General features: G+C 61.5%; 4 protein-coding genes across 8 annotated transcripts; 3 read left to right on the top strand and 1 right to left on the bottom strand.

The window, feature by feature from the left end:
- Positions 1 to 634: 634 nt before the first annotated feature.
- Positions 635 to 3,456, top strand: LOC137462268 (gap junction beta-5 protein-like). The gene is made up of 2 exons (XM_068172471.1): positions 635 to 948; positions 2,023 to 3,456. The coding sequence occupies exon 2, from the start codon at positions 2,047 to 2,049 to the stop codon at positions 2,872 to 2,874; it is 828 nt and encodes a 275-aa protein (XP_068028572.1). The 5' UTR covers positions 635 to 948; positions 2,023 to 2,046; the 3' UTR covers positions 2,875 to 3,456.
- Positions 3,457 to 6,938: 3,482 nt separating this feature from the next.
- GJB3 (gap junction protein beta 3) lies at positions 6,939 to 11,097 on the top strand. Of its 4 annotated transcripts, XM_068172535.1 has the most exons (4): positions 6,939 to 6,963; positions 8,125 to 8,260; positions 9,026 to 9,813; positions 10,107 to 11,097. In XM_068172535.1, exons 3-4 carry the CDS (start codon positions 9,056 to 9,058, stop codon positions 10,120 to 10,122), a joined length of 774 nt encoding a protein of 257 aa, XP_068028636.1. In that variant the 5' UTR covers positions 6,939 to 6,963; positions 8,125 to 8,260; positions 9,026 to 9,055; the 3' UTR covers positions 10,123 to 11,097. The 4 variants fall into 4 exon arrangements, with proteins under 4 accessions (XP_068028636.1, XP_068028633.1, XP_068028635.1 ...); XM_068172532.1 differs by lacking the exon at positions 10,107 to 11,097 and having other exon boundaries at positions 9,026 to 9,841; XM_068172534.1 differs by lacking the exons at positions 6,939 to 6,963; positions 10,107 to 11,097 and adding an exon at positions 7,177 to 7,617 and having other exon boundaries at positions 8,141 to 8,260; positions 9,026 to 9,841.
- Positions 11,098 to 11,790: 693 nt separating this feature from the next.
- GJA4 (gap junction protein alpha 4) lies at positions 11,791 to 14,997 on the top strand. Of its 2 annotated transcripts, none has more exons than XM_068172818.1 (2): positions 11,791 to 11,964; positions 12,792 to 14,997. In XM_068172818.1, the coding sequence occupies exon 2, from the start codon at positions 12,812 to 12,814 to the stop codon at positions 13,841 to 13,843; it is 1,032 nt and encodes a 343-aa protein (XP_068028919.1). In that variant the 5' UTR covers positions 11,791 to 11,964; positions 12,792 to 12,811; the 3' UTR covers positions 13,844 to 14,997. The 2 variants fall into 2 exon arrangements, with proteins under 2 accessions (XP_068028919.1, XP_068028920.1); XM_068172819.1 differs by lacking the exon at positions 11,791 to 11,964 and adding an exon at positions 12,073 to 12,206.
- Positions 14,998 to 20,396: 5,399 nt separating this feature from the next.
- Positions 20,397 to 21,477, bottom strand: SMIM12 (small integral membrane protein 12). The gene is made up of 2 exons (XM_068172820.1): positions 20,862 to 21,477; positions 20,397 to 20,724 (listed from the first exon to the last, which is right to left on the bottom strand). Exon 1 carries the CDS (start codon positions 21,295 to 21,297, stop codon positions 21,019 to 21,021), a length of 279 nt encoding a protein of 92 aa, XP_068028921.1. The 5' UTR covers positions 21,298 to 21,477; the 3' UTR covers positions 20,397 to 20,724; positions 20,862 to 21,018.
- Between the last annotated feature and the right edge of the window lie 2,034 nt (positions 21,478 to 23,511).

Raw genomic sequence — 23,511 nt, 5'->3', positions numbered from 1 at the left:
CACAGCCACTACACAGGCACGTTAAAAAAAATTAAAATGGGCTTGTTTGATTTCAAACTGCAGAACTCTTCCCTGGAGCCATCCGCAAACACTGGTAATTTACTTTACAGCTGTTTAGATTTGTTTCTCTACATTTTTTTTTAAACCCCAGCAGAATTGCAAATGAAATGTGTGTTTGCTCCTCAAATGACTCCAGCCGTACCTGAACTCCTGCACCCCACACCTCCTTGGACTCCCTCCCCTCTGACCCCCGTCCCTGCACCCCACAGCTGTGAGATGGGGGTCAGACCTCCAAGAGGGGGTTCTTTGAGCTGGGGGTTCATTTTGGGAGGTCTCCAGATTCTGGTATCAAGGAGGGGTGATGGAGAAGAGACTTGTGCCAGCTTGCAGGTGAGGGGGGCACAGGTAAGCAGTTAATTAATTGCCAGTGAAATTATCAACTGCCACCCACTTAATAGAGGGTGGTGAGTGATAAAGACTCTGCTAAATTATTGCCATGGTGCAAAGTTTCAATAAAAAAGGATTATAAAGGGCAGTGTTCGGCTGAGAGGCTCCCAGTGCTGTGGGCAGGGACTCCCAGGGCTTCGGCCACTTTGGAGGAAGGGAGAATGAGCACAGGGAAGGCATGGAGGGACCCCAGGTTGTGCTGAACATCCCTGCAGAAGCTGAGGACTGACAGCCCTGAGCTCCCACCCCTCTCCACGGCGGAGCAGCCGGCTCAGCCCTTCCCGGCACGGCAGCGCTGCGGGGCCGCCCTTCGCCTCGGGAAATCTGGCATTCCGTGGGACACGTGGGGATCCGCCAGGAGCCTCGTCCCTTCCCCCGGGAATCTCCTCCTCGCTCCCAGGAGCGCGGGGGTGACTCATGTGCTGTCTTTTGTGCCGGGCGATGCGCTCCTGCCCCGGGCAGGCGCCGACCCGCAGCAGCGCCGCCGAGGGACACCCGCAGGTGAGCGGCCTGGGGACCCCCCTCTGCCGAGACCCCCGGCCCCGAGGAGGTGGGGAGGGAGCTGGGGAAGTGCGTCTGCCCAGCCTGGCTCCAGGGAGATGGGCACGGCCTGCGCTGCTGCCGGCAGCGTGCGCAGGGAAGGAGGAATCTGGGGTTTGCGCGTTCCTCCAGGGAGCCACGGTGAGACGGGAGCCACCGGCTCCCACGGAGGGGACGAGAACCGGGAGCGTCCGTGGTCACTCCAGTCCTGCGGGTGGGTGCACTGGCTGAGCTGTGCAGAGCAGGGGATGCGTTCACCCCTCGGCGAGGGGGAATCTTGTTATTTCACCGGTAGGCAAAATATTTAAGGAGAGCCAGTGCCAAACGCAGCCCTGGGAGTCTTTGCTGCAGCTGCACGGCGCATGGGGTGCGTTTATCTGGCACGATGCAAGTCAAATCGGAGGGCAAACCGGGGTCAAATCGGCCTCGCAGGTGCCTGGGGTTGGTGAAAATTGGTTGTTCTGGCTGCCCGGCCCCACGGCAGCCCCTCGGCGCTGCAGCCCCTCAGCCCAGCCGCTGCCTCTGCCCTGCCGTGGGCTCCCCGGTGCGTGGGCACGGCGTGGGGACACGGAGCGGTGGCACCGGGCTCCTCCTGCGCTGCCCGGGGTCGCACGGAGGCGACGGCAGATTCCAGCGATGGGAGAGGACGCGGCAGCGCAGCCGGAGGAGTCACGCCCCGGCTGCTCCTATTTGTTGTCTGCCTGGGCCAGGCCTGGCAACGTAAGGGAAATTAATAACAAATACCTGGGCAACGAGGCGGGAGCTGGGGCTGAGCCGTGCACCGGAGGTGGCTGGAGGATGCTGTGGCTGTGGCAGAAACCCTGAGCGCTGTCGGGTCCCCGTGTTCCCAGAGTGGGGACAGGGATTGGAGGATACGTGTCACCCAGAGCAGGTCTGTGCTGTCAGCGGTGTCCCTGCATGCCAGCACAGGTCAGAGATGGTCCCAGGAGCATGGCTCAGTGCTTTGATGCACACAGGGGCTCCAGTGGGGACCTTTTGCTGCTGCTTCAGTGTTAGTGTGTTCTCTCTTCCCAGGCTGGCTAACAGGATCGGGGAGCCATGAACTGGGGGGCTTTTGAGGGGCTCCTGCGTGCCGTCAATGTGTACTCCACAGCCTTCGGCCGCATCTGGCTCTCCCTCGTCTTCATCTTCCGCCTGCTGGTCTACGTGGTGGCGGCCGAGAAGGTCTGGAGCGATGACCACAAGGACTTTGATTGCAACACACGGCAGCCAGGCTGCACCAACGTGTGTTATGACCACTTCTTCCCCGTCTCCCACATCCGCCTCTGGGCCCTGCAGCTCATCCTGGTGACGTGTCCATCCCTCCTGGTCCTCATGCACGTGGCCTACAGGGAGGCCAAGGAGGAGAGGCTCCGTGAGATCAAAGGGGACAACTATCACCGCATCTACCCCAACCCTGGCAAGAAGCGGGGTGGGCTCTGGTGGACGTACCTGCTCAGCCTCATCTTCAAGGCCAGCGTGGACGTGGTCTTCCTCTACATCTTCTTCCGCTTCTACAGGAACTACACCCTGCCCCGGCTGGTGAAGTGCGAGCTGCCGCCCTGCCCCAACGTGGTGGACTGCTTCATCTCCCGGCCCACTGAGAAAAACATCTTCACCCTCTTCATGGTGGTCACCACCTGCGTCTGCGTGGTGCTGAACCTCATCGAGGCCACCTACCTGATCGGGAAGCGGTGCCACGAGTGCCTGGAGGCCGGAGGAGGGGACAGCCAGCGGCACAGCCACGACTGCCCCGTCTCCTGCGCCGACCCCGTGGGCACGGGCAGGCAGATGTTCCATGGGACTGACTACAAACCCCCCACAGCCACCATCCCGCTCACAGCCTCTTGCCCCAGCACGCTGTCCGAGGATGAGGCTCGTTCCTAGAGCTGCTCACCTGGCCTGCAACTTCCTGGCTGCTCTTCCTCCTCTGTGCTCCAGTGCAGGAGTGCTGAGGGTGGCAGCACCCTGGAGTTGGGCTGTGCCTGAGGGGTCTCTGCCTCTCCTGTCCAGGGAAAGGCACTTTACATCATCCTGCTGAATTTGGGGTAAAGCAGGGGCTGTAGAACACATGCTGTGCCTGGCAGTGAGAGGGAGCAGCAGCTCCATGGCAGCTGTGAACTGACAGTGGTGCCCAGACTCTGAGCCTGTACCAGTCAGGACAGACACCCTGATCCCCCAGGAAACCCTTCTCCCTATCTCTCACTCTTCATCAGCCACACAGTGGGTGTCAGGGCCACCTCAAACTGATGCAATTGTCATTAATAACACTTATTAGTTGAGCAGGTCCCTGGTGCCGCAGCCACCGCGGCGAAGCGCAGGCGTGAGGATCCAGCCAGGCAGGCAGAGCCCGCTGTGAGCTGCTGGATCATCCTGCCTGGCCAGGACAAAACACCTAAGCAAAACAGCCAAACACAGGAGAGGATACCACCCCAAGCATTGATTAAACAATAACATTAAATGGAAGAATCTGATCTCGTTTATTGTTGTAATACATCGCGTTCGGCCGTGACACGGGCAGTGCTGCCATTTCTGAGGCCATCAGAGGCAGCTGAGCATTAACTGGCATGAATAATTAACAATAATTTCATGGCAAATGCACTCACAAGCAACATTAACATTGAACATGCAGCTCGATCTGTTACTGGTTTTGCTTTACTTGGAGGGTGTGATAATTATTTTTTCCATGAGCGGTGGCAGGGCCAGCGCTCCCTGGCTCTGTCCCAAAGGAAGTGGCACATGGGGCGAGGGAACACCATCGCTGTGTCCTTTATGTGACTGAGGCCATTCTCAGTGACAGATCATTGTAGTGATCCAGCTGAGACCCTCCATGGGCAAAACTGAGCTCTTTCCCACAGCTGGAGGGGCGGCTTGAGGGGCTGCTGTACCCAAGGGGACGCTGAGGACAGGCAGAGCTGAAGGGAAGCCAAGAGGAAGCAGGGCTGCAGCACTGCTGGATGGGAGGGCAGGGACTGAACCAGACACTGGTGGGGGTGAGGATGGTGGAGAAGCCCTGGAGGGATCCTGGCCACAGGCACAGAGCCCTCTGAGCCCAGAGCAGCTCCTTGTGCTTGAGTTTGGGGACCTTTGAGGTCAGAGAGGCAGATAGTGAAATACACATAGAATTTTCTCCACTTCTCAGGGGAAGCTGTGCTGGCACTGCCTTCCCTCCATCCACTCCTCTGCTGGATTATCCACCTGAAAGTTTTCTTTAGGAAGTGCAGAACGTCAGAGGACACAAGTTGTTCTTTGTGTGCGAGCCATTGCTCCGAATTAAAGAGCATGGGCTGGGCTGTTTGTTTTCCAGCAAGGTTGGCCACTCCTGCTCCAGGCTGGAGAGTGAAACCCCAAGGAGTTCCCCTCTGCAGGCAAAAATGGGGACAGAGATGAGCCCCAGAAAAACCACCCTGTCCCACTTCCACGCACCAAAGCACAGCTGGAGCTGCTGCCCATTGCGAGACACCTGAATTTCCACTTGCTGGATGTTGTGCTGTTTTGTTGTGCTCAGAGCAAACACTGCAGAGCTCTGGGTGTCTTGCACCATCCAGGCTTGGGATAAGCAGCAGTCAGCCAGAAAAACGGGAGCATTTGACTGCTTGTTTTGATATTGGTGCTGCAAAAACGGGGGTCTGGATACTGGGATACCTCCTGGGATGCAGGGTCAGCAAACCATGGGGTGTGTCACAATAAAAGCTGAATATTTCCCAGATTTTGCATCCTCACACAGGAAATTCCCTGTATTTGCTTGTGGGGCCCCAGAAGACCTCCTAAATTTTGGGATGAGGGATTTCAAAGAAACTCACCACTAACTCCAGCCCAGGCAGGGATGTGGAGAGGATTGCGTGCACAGGTCAGGGTAATTGGCCTTCCCAGCTTGGGCTTGTTTCTGCCCTGGCCAAAACCAGCCTGTTTGCTGGGAATTGAGGAGAATCTCTCTGATTCATGTCCAGCCCTGGCTGCCGGCTCCCAGGACCCCATGACTCCTCTGCCCCTGTTCTTGCGGGGGAGTCTTGTCCCTGGGGAAGTGGCCCTGGAGGGGGATAGCTGTTGGCAGGCACAGAATCCTGCCATGCCCCATTTAAGATTCTTCTAAAAAGGGTTTTGGGTTTTTTTTTTCCTGCTTGTTTGGCATCCACCAGCTGCACTGTTTGGTTTTTTCCTTTCTGGAGGAGCCAAGGTTGGGCCTCCCTAAGTCACTGGGTGTTTCAGTGCTCACATCTGGCACTGAGGCCTTTTAGCTGTCACCCTGCTGTGTGGGAGCAGGGTGGCACCAGGGTGACACATCCTGGGCATATCCCTGAAGCTCCCAAGTGCTGAGATCTGCAGAACCACGCTGGCACCTTATCCTGCACCCCCGCTACCAGTGTGGGCGTAGGGATGTGCCCCTTGATGGATTTATGGATTTCCCCAAACACCCAGCTCAGCATTTCAAACACTGCAAAGCATGGGCTGTTTCAGCTCCCCACCCAACTGCCTGAGGGAGATCTTCTGCCCATACCAAGTGCACCTGAATTTTCTCACCATGACCACATGGCCGCTCCAGAAATTCCAAAACTGCAGGCAAGAGGCTGCCCAGGGGTGATCCAGCCCTGCTCTTTAGCTGGCCCTTACAGGGTTTGGCCGTGGGGCAGGGAGCAGCTGCCTCTGCAAGGAATCAGAGCTGCCAGGTGCTCGACAACTTCCCTCTCTCCAGGATTTTTCACCTCACAGGCCACAGCCCCTAGATTCCTGCTGAGCTCCTTCCACACCAGCTCTCTGCATCAACATAGCTCAAATTCCTGATCCGGGCAGCTCCGGGGTGAAGGGAGGCTCTGGAGCCCCTGCTTGGCTCTCATCCAGGATTGGGGTGCCCGTGGCTGCCCCCTCCTCCAGACTCACCCCATCCTGCACCCCCAGGCTCCCACCAGGGTTTGCTTTGGGTCTCCTGGGCTCCCATTCCATTGTCCCCAGCCTGGCAAACCCTCACTGGCTTTATTTGACCTCCTGGAGACAAAAAGCCTCTGGGCAAGTGGCTCCTTGTCTGCCAGGAGAGCAGGGAGCAAATCTCTGCTGGCACCAAGCACCCTGGGGCTCGTCAGACATGTCCCATGGGAGGGGTGGTGCAGAGGTGGCTCCAGCACAGCAGGGCTGATCGGCCCCAGGGTGTGCCAGAGGATTCCAGGGAAGCCTCGGGGTACTCTAGAAACTGGGTGAGTGAAGGGAAGTGCATTCCTGCCCGGCTAAATCGGCACAGGCATCTATCGCGGCTGATCCATGGGGCATCCGGTGGGATGGGGTGACTCAGCCTCCTGGAAGCCACCGGTGCTCTGGGGAGAGGGACACCCGCCTTAGGGACACCTCCCAGGGCCCATGGGGGTGCGGCAGAGCAGGGTCCGGCTGCACGGGGACCCTGGTGCCACCCTGCTCCATGGGAAAGGTCCCACCTGGCCACACCGGCCCCGCCAGGGCGGTGCCAGCAAGTTCCTGTAGGTTGGAGATACCGATGAGCTGTTGCAAAACTATTACTAAGGCAAAATCATTTCAAAAGTGGGTTATACTATTGTGTAATCTGGGACTCTCAGCAGCGCTGGCTGGTGGGCCCACAGCTGGGGCACGGTGCGAGGTCTCTGGTCCTGCTGCTGAGTCTGCAGTGCCCAGACCACCCCTGCAGGGGATGGGACATCACCTGGAAGGAGCTGCTGGTGTTTCCTGTGGAGGAATGCGTCTGTGCTGATCTCCCTGCGGGACTTGACCCGCCTTTTGTTGTTCAAGCCGAGCGTGTGTGTGCATGTGCGCAGCAAGAACCTCTCCGGGAGCTGTTTGCCAGACTCACCCAGTTACTGGGAACCAAACCAACCACCCTTCCCCTCCCCTCACACGCTCAGACAAACCCTGCGTGTGCAGGAGGGCTGTGGCTGGGAAGGAGCTTCCCTGCTCTGAGAGGCACCCGAATCCAGACACCTTCCTCTGGCTCCTCTGGCTCTCCCACCTGGACAGGTACGTGGGGCACAGGGTCCTCTGGGGCTGCCAGGGTTGAGGGGGGACAGCCCCGCGGTGTAACGGGGGGCAGGTGGGACCTGGAGCTGCTGTGACTGTGGGGTCAGTTGTGGGGATCCCAACATCACGCAGTGCCACATCGGGACCGGCTGTGCCAGGGTCCCCATCCCATGGGGTGATGAAGGGGGATGGCACAGCGTGGCACCCCGAGGGGCAGCAATGGCCACCCCAGGCCTTGCACCTCTGTCCCACTCCCAAAAGAGGCAGAGACCCCCCGAGAAAAGTGGTTCTGCTGAGTTTGCAGCCTAGGTGGGAGCGGGGCGCTGCCGGGTCCAACGCCCTGCGCCCACACGGGGCAGGACGTGGCTGTGACGCAGTGGGTTGGCATCCCGGGGGCCGGCAAGGGTGCTGGGCTCTGCAGGAGGCAATACGGCACTGCCGGCACAGCTGAGCACACCTGAGTGCTGCCCCTGCTCTGCCTGGCTGCCATCCAGCACTGGGGAGCCTGTGGGGGCTCACACTGTGCTGCACACACCTCCTGCCACGGGGACTGGCACAGAGCTTGGCACGGAGATCACAACTCCTTCCTGCTCCGCTGTGGGTCCATGACTGGAGCCAGCGCTGGGCTGAACCGGGCACGCAGGTGCTGGGCAGGTGGGTCAGGGGCAGCTGGGTGCTGGGTTGGTCTCACTGGCACCAGGGATGGGGTCACGGGTGAATTGGCAGGCTGGTGAGGGGGCACAGGCTCTGGGGGCATGCAGAGGCTCCAGGTTCCGTCAGCACCAGCTTTCATGGGCAAAACAGCAGCTCCCCTCTCCCAGTTTTAAATCCAAGGGTTGGGTGGGAACACAGTGGTTGCTCCCCACCCTGACTCCCGGCCAGGGGTTTGCCAGGGAGGAAGATCTGGTTTCAGATGGGGCACTGAGTGAAGGTGTGTGGCCATGGGCAGAGGCACAGCCCTGGCACTTGGCACACACTGCCAGGGACCCCAGCCTGGAGCCACTCAGCCCAGCCACCCTTCCCGGTGTGTCCCTGGGCCAGAAGTGTGGGAGCACAGCCACAGGTTCAGGGCTTGCTGCGGGGTGGCCCTGGGCAAGGACAGGCTCCCAGAGTGCTCCATGGGCTCCGGGCAGTGCTCCACGTTCTGTTCCGACCCCACAGCCCTGAGACACCACAGTGCACCAGATGAGAGGACTCTGATCACCAGTCTGCCATCGCGCCCTGGCTATGCCCCGTGCTGGACACTTCCCACCCCACAGCCCCCGGTGAGCGGGAAAGGAGCCTGAGCCTTCTCCAGGTACGTCTCAGAAGGCACTGGGTGGACAACAGGCAGCGGCAATTCCTTAAAAGTGAGAGCAACCCAGTGTTCTGGGAATCCCTTTGCAGAGCAGACACCTTCACAACCCAGAGGGTTGTAAAATCCACCTGGGTTTGTAAATCCAGGTGTAGTAAAGCTCCGGGTCAGGCTTAGCGTGTCTCCCTCCTCACACAGGGCAGCCCCAAGCTGAGCTGCAGAGCCGGTTTGGCCGTCAGGACCTCCGGCGTTGCTGCCAGAGCAGGAGCAGAGTGCTGGCCAGGGTGACATGCTGGTGACACACACAGACTGTGACACACACAGACTCTCACTTTCTGTAGCCCCACTGTCACCTGTGTTTGGGCTGCCTCAGGTATCACCTGGGAGACAGAAAACAGGTCCCTGGCACCCCAGCTGGGACAGGGGCAGCCGTTTCCCCTTTGGCTGGTGATCCTGGCCTGCTCCAGCAGATCGTGCTGCCAGTTTGCACCAGCACACACAATCAGGCACAGAGCTGGTGGCAGGGACTTGGCCAGGTAGCTCATCCCTGACAGCAAAGGCTCCGTCAGAAGGAAGTGCAGAGAGATTGAGTCACATCCGTCACCGGGATTGTGTGAGGATGGGCTTTACTGTCTGCAGGGGTGAAGAGCCCCTGTCCTAGATGAGTGTAATGTGGTGGGGGAGAGGGTTCAGTGGTCAGTGAGAGTTAGTGCAGCGAGAGCTGTGCAGCCCCAGTGGTGTCTCCCATTGCTCCTTCTGCCTCTCCAGGTTGGGTGACTCTGGTCTCCCTCAGCTGCCATGGATTGGAAAACGCTGCAGGCGCTGCTCAGCGGGGTCAACAAGTACTCCACAGCCTTCAGCCGCATCTGGCTCTCCATGGTCTTTGTCTTCCGTGTGCTGGTCTACGTGGTGGCTGCCGAGAAGGTCTGGGGCGACGAGCAGAAGGACTTTGATTGCAACACACGGCAGCCGGGCTGCACCAACGTGTGTTATGACCACTTCTTCCCCATCTCCCACATCCGCCTCTGGGCCCTGCAGCTCATCTTTGTCACTTGTCCTTCCCTCCTGGTCATCATGCACGTGGCCTACAGGGAGGACCGTGAGAGGAAGAACCGGGAGAAGAATGGGGAGAATTGCCCCAAGCTCTACAGCAATACGGGCAAAAAGCACGGCGGGCTGTGGTGGACCTACCTGTTCAGCCTCATCTTCAAGCTTATCATAGAGATCCTGTTCCTCTACCTCCTCCACAAGATGTGGGACAGCTTTGATTTGCCACGGCTGGTCAAGTGCTCCAACGTGGATCCCTGTCCCAACACCGTGGACTGCTACATCGCTCGGCCAACCGAGAAAAGGGTCTTCACCTATTTCATGGTCGGAGCCTCCTCCATCTGCATCATCCTCACCGTCTGTGAGATCTTCTACCTCATCTTCAAGCGAGCTGTCCAGAGGGCAAGGAAATGGAGGAAATCCACCAAGCGCTCCGTCAGCTACAGCAAGGCCTCCACCTGCCACTGTCACACCAAGTCAGAGGAGAAGGACAACAAGTCCCAGCCTAGGTGTGTGGCAGCCCTGACTGCTGTCTGAGCGGTGCTGGGAAGGGTGGTGGGGAAAGAAGTGTCCTGGTATGTGCCAGGGATGGCTGGCACCATGGGTGACCAGCAGTGGTGCCACCACCAGACGCTTCAACCAGGACCTCAGTGGCTGTAAGGGGAGGGGGACACATCCATGGGAACTCTCCTGCTAGGGACCACGGGCACATCTCTGGCTATCCCAGTGGGGGGACACGCTCGGTGGCAGGTGGGTGCTGGCTGTCCATGGCCATGCCTGAGTGTGTCTGTTCTTCCCACAGAGGAGAAGAGCTATGAGCTCACCCGTCCCAGCCAGTTCACATTCCCCTCAACTTGGCTTTTCCAGCCTGCCAAATCCTCAAACCCTCAAGAGTCGACCCGTGTGAAAAATGACTAAACCCAACAAAGTAACGTCCCTGGAGAGAGACCCATGGGTGCCTGAGCAGACACAGGTAAGGCAAGGGCAGTCCTGGAGCTCTGCAGGTGGCAGTGCCACAAGCATGGACATCACAGGAGCACACAGATCCTCCGTGTCCCGCAGCTTCTCTTGGGTCCTGCAGCTCTGCTGCTCCCATTCTGGGTGTGAGTGCACCCAGCTGGTGCCCAGCCAGGGCTGGTGTCACCCAGTGCATGCCAGTCCTCCCAGCTCACTGTGCCTCACACATGCACTGCTTTCTTTTGTACCAAGAAACCAAAGGAATTCTGGGCTCCGTGGCCAGAGCTCTCTTCATGCACCCAAAGTAAAGACAAAGGACCAGGGCTCCAGTCTGTTAGCAACTGTTCTGCTGGCCCAGTTTGCCCAGTTGGCCATTTCTCCCCCTTGGCTCACACAAGCACCAAGCCATGTCCTGCCCAAATGCCCTTGCTGGCTCTGCTGCTTCCCTTGGTGCCTCTGTGTCCCCCCTCACCTCAGATCACACACACGGCACAATCTACGGATCCAAAAGGCCAATAAATGTCATGTTTGGAGACACCAAGATCTGCTCTGCACGCTGGAAACTGGGGGACTGGTGACGGCAGAAGACATGGATTTGCAGAGGTTCCTCAGGAGCCCACAGCCAGGTCCTTCTCATCCGCCTGAGCTGGGCATTTGTTGAGCCCACAGCTGAGCTCACGTCTTCCCGTTCCGCCTCTCCCAGCTTGTCACGCGTCGTTAAACTTTAATTCAGCAGAACCTCGCGCTGGCCCCCAAGGAAATCAAGGAGGGATGAGCATCAATTATTTACTAAACCTTGATAAATATTACAATAAATAGAAATGATTTCCATTTAATCTCTCTTTAAGCAGCACTGGTGGAGGGTCCGCTGTTCCCAGCTCCGCTCAGCCCGCTCGCGTTTCACAGCCCCACGAGCGTGTCGGGGTGTGCCGAGACCCCCGACAGCAAAGCTCCGTCTGGAACCTGCGCGGGAGTTCCCGGCCGGGCTCCGGTGGGGTTCATCCCGAGAACCCACGGGACGCGGGATGGCAACTGGGCTCTGGTGGGGCTCAGCCCGGGAGCCTGCGGGATGCGGGAAGGGGGCCAGGCACGGTGGAGTTCATCCCAGGAACCGGCGGGACCCATCCCGGGAACGGGCGGGAGGCGGGACCGCAGCCGGGCTCCGGTGGGGCTCCAGCACCACCCAGCGCCCGCCGCGCCGCACGGACCCTCGGGGGCAAACCACGGGCGCCGCAGCCGCGGTCCGGCCGGGCGGGCAAGGACGGAACATCCCCGGGACACCGGGCGGGGAACAGAGCGTCCCCGAAACACCCCGCGGGGCAGGGAGCTAAACATCTCCAGGACACGAGTCAGGGGACGGAGCATCCCGGGGTCTCTGGGTTTGCCCAGTGGCGGACCCGCAGCCGTAGATGAGAGTGCGGGAGGCACCCGGGCTTCCCACCGTTCCCCCCCAGCTTCGGCCCCGACGGGTCCGGCCGCCCCCGCCCCGCCCGCCGGGGCCGCCCCCTCGTCCGGGGGCCACGGGAGGGGGCGGCCCCGCACACCTGCAGCTCGGCCCGGCCCGGTACTAAGCCCCGGCCCCCAGTTTCCTGCCCACGCTCCTCCTCCGGCTTCCCCGGGCCCCGAATAACCGGAGCCACCCGGTCCGACCCCTCACACTCAGCGCGGCCCGAGCCCGGTGGGACGTGCCCGGCGCGGCGGAGGTGAGTGCGGGCACCCGGGACTGCCGGGACACCGCGACCGCTAGGGGACACCGGGCTGGCGACGGGGCACCCCACCGCTGCCGGGGGTTCCTTTAACGGCACAGCCGGCACTTCTCTGCTTAATTAGCAGCGGTTAATGAGGAGCCGGGGCTGCAGCCGCCCTGTCTCTCCCTCACAGCCGGGCTGAGCGCCCGCGGGGTGCGGGCTTGGCTCCCCAGGATCCCGGGAGCGGCAGCAGGGTGGTGAGCGGTGCTGGGGATCCCCTGGCGATGAGAGGGGACTGAGGCTGGGAGTCCATCGCCCCGCAGCAAGGGAGCTGGCGAGGGGCTGTCCGTTCAGTCTGGGGTGAGCCCCGAATAGGCGTTGGGGTGGCAGCTGTACCCCAAGGAGTTATGTTTCCCCTCTAGACCATCCTGCTCTCTGCTTTTTGGGAAAGCCAGGGCAGCAGCAAATTTGTGAGGCCCCATGGTGCCTCCTCTTCAGGTGCCCTGAGCTCCCTGGGCAGCCCCAAAACCCCACTGGCTGCGGGCTGTCCTTGGAGTGGCCAGGAGAGCCACGAGCTGTGGGTGCTGCTGGGAGGGGAGAATCCCTGTCTCTCCCAGCCCCCTGTTCCTGCACTGTGTAGGAGGAGCCCTCTGGGGCTCCTAAACGCTGCCTGGAACCCTCCCTCCCTCAGAAGTGGGTTGTTCCTCAGAGGGTTTGCTGGGACACTCCGCAGAGCAGCTATATCCTGAAAAAGCACGGGGTTTAGGTGGTCACATCTGCCCTGTGCTCCCCAGCATGGAAACGGGGAACTGACGTGGCTGCTGTGTTCTCTCTGCTGGCAGAGGCAAAGGGTTCCTAGAAGATGGGTGACTGGGAATTCCTGCAGAAACTGCTGGACCAAGTCCAGGAGCATTCGACCGTGATCGGGAAGATCTGGCTCACCGTGCTCTTCATCTTCCGCATCCTCATCCTGGGCCTGGCCGGGGAGTCTGTGTGGGGGGACGAGCAGTCGGATTTCGTGTGTAACACCAAGCAGCCAGGCTGCACCAACGTCTGCTATGACAAAGCCTTCCCCATCTCCCACATCCGCTACTGGGTGCTCCAGTTCCTCTTTGTCAGCACCCCGACCCTGATTTACCTGGGCCACGTTGTCTATCTCTCCCGCAAGGAGGAGAAGCTGAAGAAGAAGGAGAGCATGCTTCGGGCTGTCCACAGCAAGGACCCGAAGATTGAGGAGGCCCTGGCAGACCTGGAGAAGAAGATGTCCAAGATCTACATGACAGAGAGTGGGCGGCTCAAGATCCGAGGGGCGCTGATGTGGACGTACATCACCAGCATCATCTGCAAGAGCATCTTTGAGGCTGGTTTCCTCGTGGGCCAGTGGTACCTGTATGGCTTCTCCATGGTGCCCCGCTACGTGTGCAAGAGGGACCCGTGCCCCCATCAGGTGGACTGCTTCATCTCCCGCCCCACCGAAAAGAGCATCTTCATCATCTTCATGCTGGTGATGGGCCTGATCTCCTTAATACTGAACCTCCTGGAGCTCTTCCACCTGTGCTGCAAGAACCTGCTTAGCAACATCAAGAAGGTGTCAGGGCCAGCTGGACCGAGCCAGGACACCTTTGTGGATGACATGGTCTCGAGTCCCTACGCACCCAAGCACTATCCCTTCCTGCCCATGGCCGAGAGCCACGCGCCCTCCTACCAGACCTACAACAAGCTCTCCAGCGAGCAGAACTGGGCCAACTACCGCAACGAGGAGAACCTGGCACTGGGCAGCGGCAGCAGGCCCCTGTCGGACCCCTATGCCCCCGGGCCAGCTGAAGCCTCTGCCCCGGAGGAGAAGCCGGGCAGCCGGCCCGGGAGCTCAGCCTCCAAAAAGCAATACGTGTAGTGCCGGGCTGGCCCCGGCTGGCAGGGGGACATTCCTCGGTCCCTTGTGCCTGCAAAGGTGCTGGCTGCGGGCAGGCAGCTGCCTCCTGCCTGGTTCTGTGCTCTACACATTCCCCTCTGGAGGCTCCAGAGACCTGCCCGCCTTGGGATGGGATGCTTGGGAGCACGGCCGTGGAGCGCAGCGTCCGCTCTCGCCGGTTTTCCCCACAGACCCTGCAAGGAAGGAAACTGCACGAAGTTCCCCGGGACGCCGTGTCCTGTGTGCCTTGCCGTGGGAAAGGGAGAAAGCCCTGGAGCCACGCCGTAGAACAGGCTGTCCCCAAGGCCATGGCTGGAAGCTGCTGGCCATTGGGAGCTGTGGTTCAGCCAGACCCCAGAGCCTCGGCCAGCATGAGAGCCAGGAGTGCAGCCATGGGAAGCTGCTCGTCTCCAGCTTCCACACGGAGCAGGCTGAGCCGGGGACTGCCAGGAAAGCTGGGCTGGGGCAGCACTGACTGATGCTGGCCACCAGCCCCATCCCATTCCAGTGGTCCTGGCATCTGCCCAGAGTTCGCTGTAGAAGCTGCCCCCTCCCCATGGGACACAGAGGGGTTAAGCCACTCTGCTGTGACCAGCAGATTCCAAAGGCTGCAGGGGCACTGTGGGTGACCCAGGAGTGTGAGTTCCTCCTCCCCTCCCGGCCCTGGGCTCTTTCCCATGGGATGTGTGCCTTTAAGTTATTTTTAACCTGCTGGGCTGAGCATGGAGTTTCTGCCTTAAAGGTGCAGTTTGCAGGGACTTTGGGGAGCCGTGTCCAGCCTGGCCATGTGCCTTGGAGCCCCGTGGGGTTTAGGGAGGAATCAGCCCAGCACCTGAAAATTTGGGGGGTTTTGGGTTTTTATTACTTTGCACTAGTCATCTCCTGCTGTGGGCTGAGGGGTTGGGGGGGGTGGAAGGACCAACTGTTGTCACAGGAGCTGTCACCCCCTGACTTCCCCAGCCCACTGAATGCTGTGAGAGGGGATTGTCCTGCTGTGACCCAGGGGCTGCAGGTCCTGTGTGACCAAGGTGTGAGTGAGGGTGGGGTGTGGGCACTGCCCTCAGCGCTGTTTCCCTTCCCCTGGCAGATTCCGTGTTGCATCTTGTTGAATAAAGTTGGATGAATGAGAAAAGGTGGAGGTGGTGCGTCTCTGCTTCCTGCTGCCTCCAGGAGGGCAGGTGAGGGTTTGGGGCTGAGGGAGGGGGAAATGTCCTGTGGGGATGATGAGTCTGGGGTGAAGGGGAAAGTGGATGCCCAGTTGTGCTGTGGATGCCACGCACCCACTGAAAGCACAACCCTCCCTGCTGTGGCCTCCTGTCTCCCTGAGCCCAGCCTTAATTCAGGGTTTTGACAGAACTGTCACGTCCCAGGCTCATGGTGGCCCAAAGCAGAGCTCAGCACCTCTCTCTCCACTGCAGATAAACCCAGCAGAGGCCACGGAGCTGCTCGTGGCTGCATAATAGGTGGAAATGAGCCACAGATAAAGGCACACAATGTGGCTGGGGCTGTTGTTTAGTTCCCCAGCCACATCAGGCCAAAGCAGAGCCTGCTCTCTGTCGAGGGCCTCTCCAGTGAGGGTGGGACAGGCTAAAAATACTCTGGAGAAAATGAAATATGGGTGATATGGGGCAGTATCGCTGCCATCGGCCGCTGGAGGAAATGAGGAGGGAGGCACCCAGCTGTGCTGCCCTTGGGCTGGGAGCCGAGCCCACCCTTGGCTTCCTCCCTGCTGGGGACGAGGGGAGGTGAAACCCCCTGGGGTGGGGGTCTGGGCACACCACCAGCTCCCAGCTCTTTCCTGTGGCCTCCTGGAGGATGCTGGGGTAGATCCATTGTGGAAGGACCCTGCCCTGCTCCCACTGTCTCTGGAGGGACCCTGCCCTGCTCCCGCTGTTGCCCAGTTGGGACCTCCCAGGCCAATCCAGCGCATTGGGGGGCCCCATCCCAGTGCTCCCCAGGTACCAGCAGAGCCCTGCAGCTCTGGGGGGAGCAGCTCAGTGTGCCGGGTCAGGAGGAAACACCCGAGTGAAAGGGAATGGAGCAACCACACCATGTTTACCCACCACAGTGTCCCCGGGTCACCTCCCCTCTCCTGGACTCCTATTTTTGTTGGCACCGGGGGAGCATCACACTTTTCCGAGCTACCCTGAAGGTGGAAAACAAGATGGCCGAGACCCCCCCTCCTTTGCCTGGATAGTGCAGTGCCCAGGCGCTGCACAAACACAGCTCCGTGTCCCACTATTGTTCCCGTGTTGTGACAAAGTGACTCGGGGCAGCTGCAGTGACCCCACGCCGCCGGGACGTGCTGCCAACAACAACAGCGAGGGGCTTACCTGCGAGCCAGGCTGGGGAGGGGGCAGCAGCAAGGCTGGGGTTGGCAGCAGCGTCCCAGAAGGTGGGCGGGCAGCCCTTAGGCAAATAAAAGTTTGGAGCTGATAAGAGCCCAGGCTGGCCCGGCAGAGCCCTTTGGCACAGCCCGGGGATGGGGACAGAGGGACAGACAGCGGCCAGACAGGCCTTTCTCACACCTCCACACTCCCTCCTGAGTAAACAGGTCCCTCTGGTCCCTTGTGGGAACGGCACTCGCTCCCCCAGCACCCGGCCCTGGATGATGATGCTGAGCCACATGTTGGCACAGGCAGCCTGGGGGCTGCAGTGAGGGGCTCCCATGGGCACCCCCAGAGTTAAGAAACACTTTGAGGCAGCTCTGCCAGCCCTGACGGGACCACACGCTCCCCAGAACTCCAATTCCTGCTGGGGATGTTGGTCTAATGCCATCACAGTCCCCAGGAGCCCTGGGGCTCCTCTGCAGGGAGGTTTCTGCTCTCCTCCCAGTTAGGACAAATCTGTGCCAGGCACCCTGCTCATCTCTGCCATGGCCTGGGACAGAGGGCTGTCCTGCCTGAAAGGCTCTGCCGGAGGTGCTGGCTAAGCACCAAGGAGTTTATTTTTAACCTTTCCCAGCATACAGCAAACAGCAAATCTGACCCACTCAGGAAGAGCTGAGGTGGGAGCAGAATCACAGCTGAGGGGGAAGAAGGGTAGAGAGCTGGGCAGGAGGGTGCCAGGCAGGGTCACAGCATGGCCACACTTGCCCACAGGGCCCTGTCAATGCCCAGGTGTGTCCTCAGGGGGAGTGGAAGGAGTCAGGAGCATCCTCCTGGGCCAGGCACAGAGCCCTGACCGCAGCACTCTGTGCCCACGGTAGCCACTCTTGGGCAACCCCAAACCAGGAATAATCCTGCCCTTTCCAGCCACTGCCAACGGTGCACGGCGAAGGAAAAGCAAACCCCACGGAGCTCCCTTCCTCCCCTGGGTTATATTTAGCCCTCCACTAGGGTGCCTCCATGCACGGGCATGGCAGACAATGCGGGCCTGTGTGAGAACTGCAGGAGGGAGGAAACGCACTCAATAGCTGCATCCTGACATTGTCGCTCACCCCCGGCCGTTTCCTCATGTGGAGGCACCAGGACTGCAGTGCCCAGCACCCTGTGCCCACCCTGGCATGGTTCCTAACCCTGCCAGCAGCTCAGGGCATCATCCCAATTTAACACCAGGCAAGAAGAGGCTGCTGCCTGCAGAGTCAGGGACTTTTTGTAGCATGGGAAGATCCATGTGGCCTAAAAACAAGGACCCACACTGGTCCTGGAGGTGCTGGGGATAGGGAATCAACCCTGAGCTGTACCTGCAGGAAGAGCCAGTGCAGGGAGAAGGGAACATGTTCCACTGGAGCTGTCCCCAGCTATGGCTTGAGGGATGTGACTAGGTGTAGAGCAGAGCTGCTCCTCTCCCACAGCATTTCAGGGCTTTTTCTGGCCACAAAAGGAGCCACCAGGAGCAGCATGGAGGGAGCCACAGCAGGAAGCGAGATGTTGAGGCTGGGAAAGACTTGGCTGCTCTCAGGAAAAGGGCAAAACCAGAGCCTGGGAAAAGCCTGGGCTGGGAGGGAGCAGGAGTCTCCAGGGGCTGTGGGAGACACACTGAGGGGACGTTCTATTTGCTCTCCAGCACGGCGGGGTAAGCACCGCCGTGTCCCGGGGCTGTGGGGACACCGTGCTGTGGGAAGGTCTGGGTGTCCCGGGGTCACCCCACTGTGGGCAGGTCCAGGGTGTCCTGGGGTCACTGCACTGCACCAGGACGGGACAGCAGAGTGTGAGTCCCTACCAGCCCCTGCTCCCCCCGCCAGCTCCCACCCTGCTCCTCTCCTCCCAAAGCATCATCACTCCAGGCCTTGCAGGAAGGGCCCAGATGGCCTTGGGCCATCCCCGTGCCAGCACAGGGTCACCTCATCCCCAGCCCTGCACAGCTGGAGCATCCCTGCTCTGATCTAACCGGACATCCAGAGCTGCCATCCAGGTGTGCCGGATGGCCAGGGGGATGTCACTGTCCCCCCGACACAGCTGTCCCAGTCCCCTCAGTGAGCTGGGGCACAGCTCTCTCCCAGCATCCTGCCTGTGGAAACCACCACCTGCTCCTCTCACAAGCTGTGCATGATGGATTCCAGGAGCAATGCAGGGCCTGGGCAGGACAGAGGGTCCATCGGGAAGCTGCAGCTGCCCTCAGGCCATGCCAAGAGCACTGCAGTCAGCCTGACCCCCTGTGAGCCTGGGGCACAGCCACCACAGGCTGGGCTAGGACCAGGTGTACTTGTGGCTGCTGGATTCAACCCCTGATCCATGGCACCGTACAGTCACAGCCAGCCTCGGATGCAGGGACATCCCTGAAGCTGGACAAGCCTGGGAGGATGCCCTCACACCAAACACTGGCCTCCTGGCCAGGTGTAGGACTCCTTGCCCAGGGACAGCTTCGCTGCAGGCAGGGCTTTCACAGCAGCATCCAGCTGTGCCATGCTGGGAACAGCTGGATCACAAACCCCCTGCACCAGACCAAGCATTTGCACGTGAATGGCTGAGTGCAGGCTCGGGAGGGCAGGGTTTTACCATAATGGTTTATTCAGCAAAGCTTCCTCTCACTCTTCGAGAGCCACCGTGGCTGCTCGCCCTAGCCCTAAGAGCTTCACGCTCCTATTCTTGTCCCGCCGGCACTTCCCAAGAGGCACATTGTTGGGATTCAATGGGAGGAAGGGTGGGTTTACAGCACTGAAGGCTTAGGAGAAAGGCAACGAGTCTGGGAAGCGGCTTCACCCGTCCCAGCGCCTGCGGGAATCCACAGACCTGCAGCAGTGCCGGCGGATGGACGGGAGTCCCCAGACACACGGAAAACAGCTGCAAGTGCCACAGGCAGGGGATGGCAGCAGGGCAGGGGCTGCCGGCCAGGTGCCATCGATGCCCAAGCTGTCACTATCAGGGCTCAGTCCTTCCCCGGGGCATCACTCCAGCACTGTGCTGGAGCAGCCTCCCCGACTGACACTGCATGGGGCTGGGGCAGGAAATGGGGCAGCGAGGCCCCCCCAAAGCCCGATTGTGCCCGGCCGGCCCTGGGAACGAGGGGATCAATGGGCTATAAACAGCCGGGGGAGCCGCTCCGGCGCGGGGTGAACAAAGGCATTTCAGAGACAGTTTCCGAGCTGGTCCCAGATGGGAGAAGGAACAGGACCATTCCCACCCCAGCACACAATAGGGAACAGCCGTCACCCCACAGCCTGGCTGGGAAAGCAAGAGACAAAAGGGAAGGGGCTACTTCAGGCGACACTGCCAGCCTGCCAGGGGACAACGTGGTGGCACTGTGAGCCCCGGTGCAGGAGGTGGCAGTGAGACAGGGCTGGGACAGGCTCTAAATCACACCCAGGCTCCTCCTGCACCTTCTCCCGAGACTCAGCTGCGCTCGCAGCAGCAAAGGTCAGAGTGTTCCCGGCGGTGCTGGGCCACGAGCCCAGCTGAGGGCAGCAGTCCAGCCCAGGACAGCAGCTCGGGCAGCAAACAGAGCCGGGAGCATGACAGTAAAGCTGTCAGCAGGGCAGGAATGGCCCTGGCCAGGGCACAGCACAGCACAGTGTGAATGCTGACTGCCTGCTGACCTCAGCACTCGCACTGGGCACGGCAGATTTATCGTCCCCAGGAGGGGAAGGCCGGGCCGGGGCAGAGCCGGGGCCTTGCTCAGGCACCACGGGAAAAAACAAGCCGGGAGGCAGCGATAACCCCGGCCCTGGCCCTGCTCAGGCAGTTCTGGCTAGGATTTGTCCCTGCTGTGCCAGCACCTGAGGGAACACCAGCCACTGGCCCCCAGTGCCTGCTGCCAGCCTCTCCCTGCTCAGCACCCCAGTGGGACCCCCATCCCCTGGGATCCCTGTGTTGTCACAGCCCTTCTCCTCGAGATAAAGAGGTCAAACGGAAGCAGATGACGCAGCTGGGGGAGCTGGGAGGGAGGCACAGCCACAGCACAGGCTGGGAATTTGGTGCCTCCTCCTCCTTCCTGCCCACCACCCTGCTGCCAGGCCTGGAGGGCAGTGCCCGGCCAGGGACAGCAATGGCATTTGTCCCACTGCAGCAGCTGCTTCTTGAACACGCAGGGAGCAGAGACATGCCCCGAGACAGGGCTGGAGCTGTGCTGATGCAGGAGACACGGAGGCCCGAGGACTGACAGAAGTTTATTGTGCAGGGGGCAGAGATCTCCCCGTTCCCAACACATCGCCACGCTGAGAGCACCACAACGGAGCAGGACCAAGACTTTCACCTCCCCCTGTCACCGTTCCTGGGAGGGATGATGCAGAGAGGGGGTCCCCAGAGAGCTCCATGGCTGCTGTAGGACACTGTGGCGTGGGGCTGTATTGGGGTTCATCAAGAGCCACGGGGGATCTGGAAGCACGGCAGCAGTTCTTCCTGTCGCTGGCGGTCAGCCTGACCCCATCCCATGGCACTCAGGTCCAAACTTCTCCTACTTTCACACCATGGAAGAAATCAAACCTGAGGAGACACAGATGGAACCAGGCCGAGAGTGTTTTGTGGTGCAGGAGGCAGGCCTGGCGAGAGCTGAGCAGTCTCAGACTCTCTCCATCTCCACACACAGCTCCCTGCCCGCTCTGCCACCGAGCTCTGGGTACCTTGAGCAAATCCATGGCGGGGCAAACCTGACCCTCCAGAGGGTCCGGCAGGGTGAGGAGCAGCAGGTGCAGGAGGGAGGCTGGTGGAAGCAGTGCAGGTGTCAGGGAGTCCTCAGCAACCGCTCCAGGGCACCGTCTTTGCCCAAATCACCCTTTATTAACTCTTTTCGGGCCGGTTCCTGTTGAGCGCGGCCCGAGGGGCGAACTCCAGCTTGTCCTTCAGGCTCACCACCTTGGTCAGGTCCTCGCCCACGATCTCCTGCAGCTTGCGGTCCTCCCGCTGCTCCGAGATGCTCTTCTCCTCCTGGGCCGTGGGCGGGGGGTCTCCGCGCAGGAACCACTCCAGCTGGGAGCCCACCAGCCCCACCACGAAGGCCACCGGGAAGGTGACGTACGGGGCCTTGGAGCGCACGGCCGCCCACAGCACGGACCACATGCCTGCCGGGGGCGGGACGCGGCGGTTACCGGCCGGGCCCGCTCACGCCGGGGCCTCAGCGACGGCCGCAGGGAATGGGGACCCGCGTGGGCCGCGCAGGGACCCCCGCCCGGGTCCGCAGGGACCCCCGCCCGGCCCCGCTCCGCCGGGCCCAGCCGCGGCCCCGGCCCTGGCCGCGCTCAGCCGGGCCCGGCCCCGCCCGTTCCGGTCACGGCCGTGAGGGGGCGGCGGGGCGGGGCTGCCCCCTGGCGGACAGCGCGGGAACCGCAGCGCTGGAGGAGCGACAGCGGCTGGGGACACGGGGACACGGGACACGGGGGACACGGGGACACGGGAGACACGGGGGACACGGCTGGGGACACGGGAGACACGGGAGACACGGGGGGATACGGGGGACACGGCTGGGGACACGGGGGACACGGGAGACACGGGAGACACGGGACACGGGAGACACGGCTGGGGACACGGGAGACACGGGAGACACGGGGGACATGGGAGACACGGGAGACACGGGAGACACGGGAGACACGGGAGACACGGGGGACACGGGGGACACGGGAGACACGGGGGACACGGGGGGATACGGGGGACACGGGAGACACGGGGGGATACGGGAGACACGGGAGACACGGGGACACGGGGACACGGGGACACGGGGGGATACGGGGGACACGGGGACACGGGGACACGGGGGACACGGGACACGGGGGGATACGGGGGACACGGGGACACGGGGACACGGGGGACACGGGACACGGGGGACACGGGAGACACGGGAGACACGGGGGACACGGGAGACACGGGGGGACACGGGGAGATACGGGGACACGGGGGACACGGGGGGACACGGGGACACGGGGACACGGGGGGACACGGGAGACACGGGGACACGGGGGACACGGGGACACGGGAGACACGGGAGACAAGGGAGACACGGGAGACACGGGGACACGGGGACACGGGAGACACGGGAGACACGGGAGACACGGGGACACGGCTGGGGACACGGGAGACACGGGAGACACGGGGGGATACGGAGGGGACACGGGGACACGGGGGACACGGGGGGACACGGGGGACACGGGGGACAAGGGGACACGGGGGACACGGGGGTGACATGGGAGTACACGGGAGACACGGGGGGACACGGGGGATACGGGGGGACACGGGGGACACGGGGGACACGGGGGACACGGGGACACGGGGGACACGGGGACACGGGAGACACGGGGGACACGGGGGACACGGTGGACACGGGGACACGGGGACACGGGGGACACGGGGGACACGGGGACACGGGGACACGGGGGACACGGGGGGATACGGGGGACACGGGAAGGGGAAATCATGGGGGATACGGGAGAGGGACACCGAGGGGGAGTCATGGGGGACACGGGGAGGAATCATGGGGGACACGGGGGGGACACGGGGGGGACACCGAGGGGGAGTCATGGGGGACACGGGGAGGGAAAAAGATTGGGGGACACGGAGCGGCACGAGGAGGAGCCGTGGGGAATATGTGGGGGGACAGCGAGGGGGAGTCATGGGGTGACATGGGAGGACACGGAGGGAACACGAAGGGGAGCGTGGAGGGGACACGAGGGGGAGTCATCAGGGGAGACAGGAGGAATACACGGGAGAGGACAAGGGGGGAACATGGAGGGGAGTCATGCGGGGGAGGTCACAGAGAGACACCCACAGAGGTGTTCTGGAGAGGTGTCACGGGGGGAGACACCCCCGGAGGTGTCACGGGGGGAGCCACGGGGAGACACCCACAGGGCGAGACCCCCGGGGAGAGCCCACCGGGAGAAACACGGGGAGAGTCACAGGAGGAGTCCCAGGGGAGACTCAGGGAGGATTCAGAGACACGCAAGAGTCACAGAGGGTGTCTTGGCGGGGAGAGCCACGGGGAGATGTCATGCGGGAGTCACGAGGAGTGTCACAGAGAGACACCCACGGGGGTGTCACAGGGGAGACTCACATGGGGAGTCACACGGGAAGAGATCCACAGAGAGACACCCACAGGAGGAGATCCATGGGGACGGACTCAGGCAGAGACCCTGCTGGAAGAGACCCATGGGAAGACCCGTGGGAGGTTTCCGTGGGGAGATCCACGAGGAGACCTGCAAAAGCTCTTCTCCCCCCCCACGGTCACCAATTTCCCGCACCACAGACATGCATTTCCCACCCCACGGACACAAAAGGATGGGAGAC

Source organism: Anomalospiza imberbis, chromosome 25 (assembly GCF_031753505.1).
Source record: "Anomalospiza imberbis isolate Cuckoo-Finch-1a 21T00152 chromosome 25, ASM3175350v1, whole genome shotgun sequence".
NCBI classification, from domain to species: domain Eukaryota; kingdom Metazoa; phylum Chordata; class Aves; order Passeriformes; family Viduidae; genus Anomalospiza; species Anomalospiza imberbis.
The sequence above is the reverse complement of the archived record's forward strand: the minus strand, read 5'-3'. Positions and strand labels throughout refer to the sequence as shown.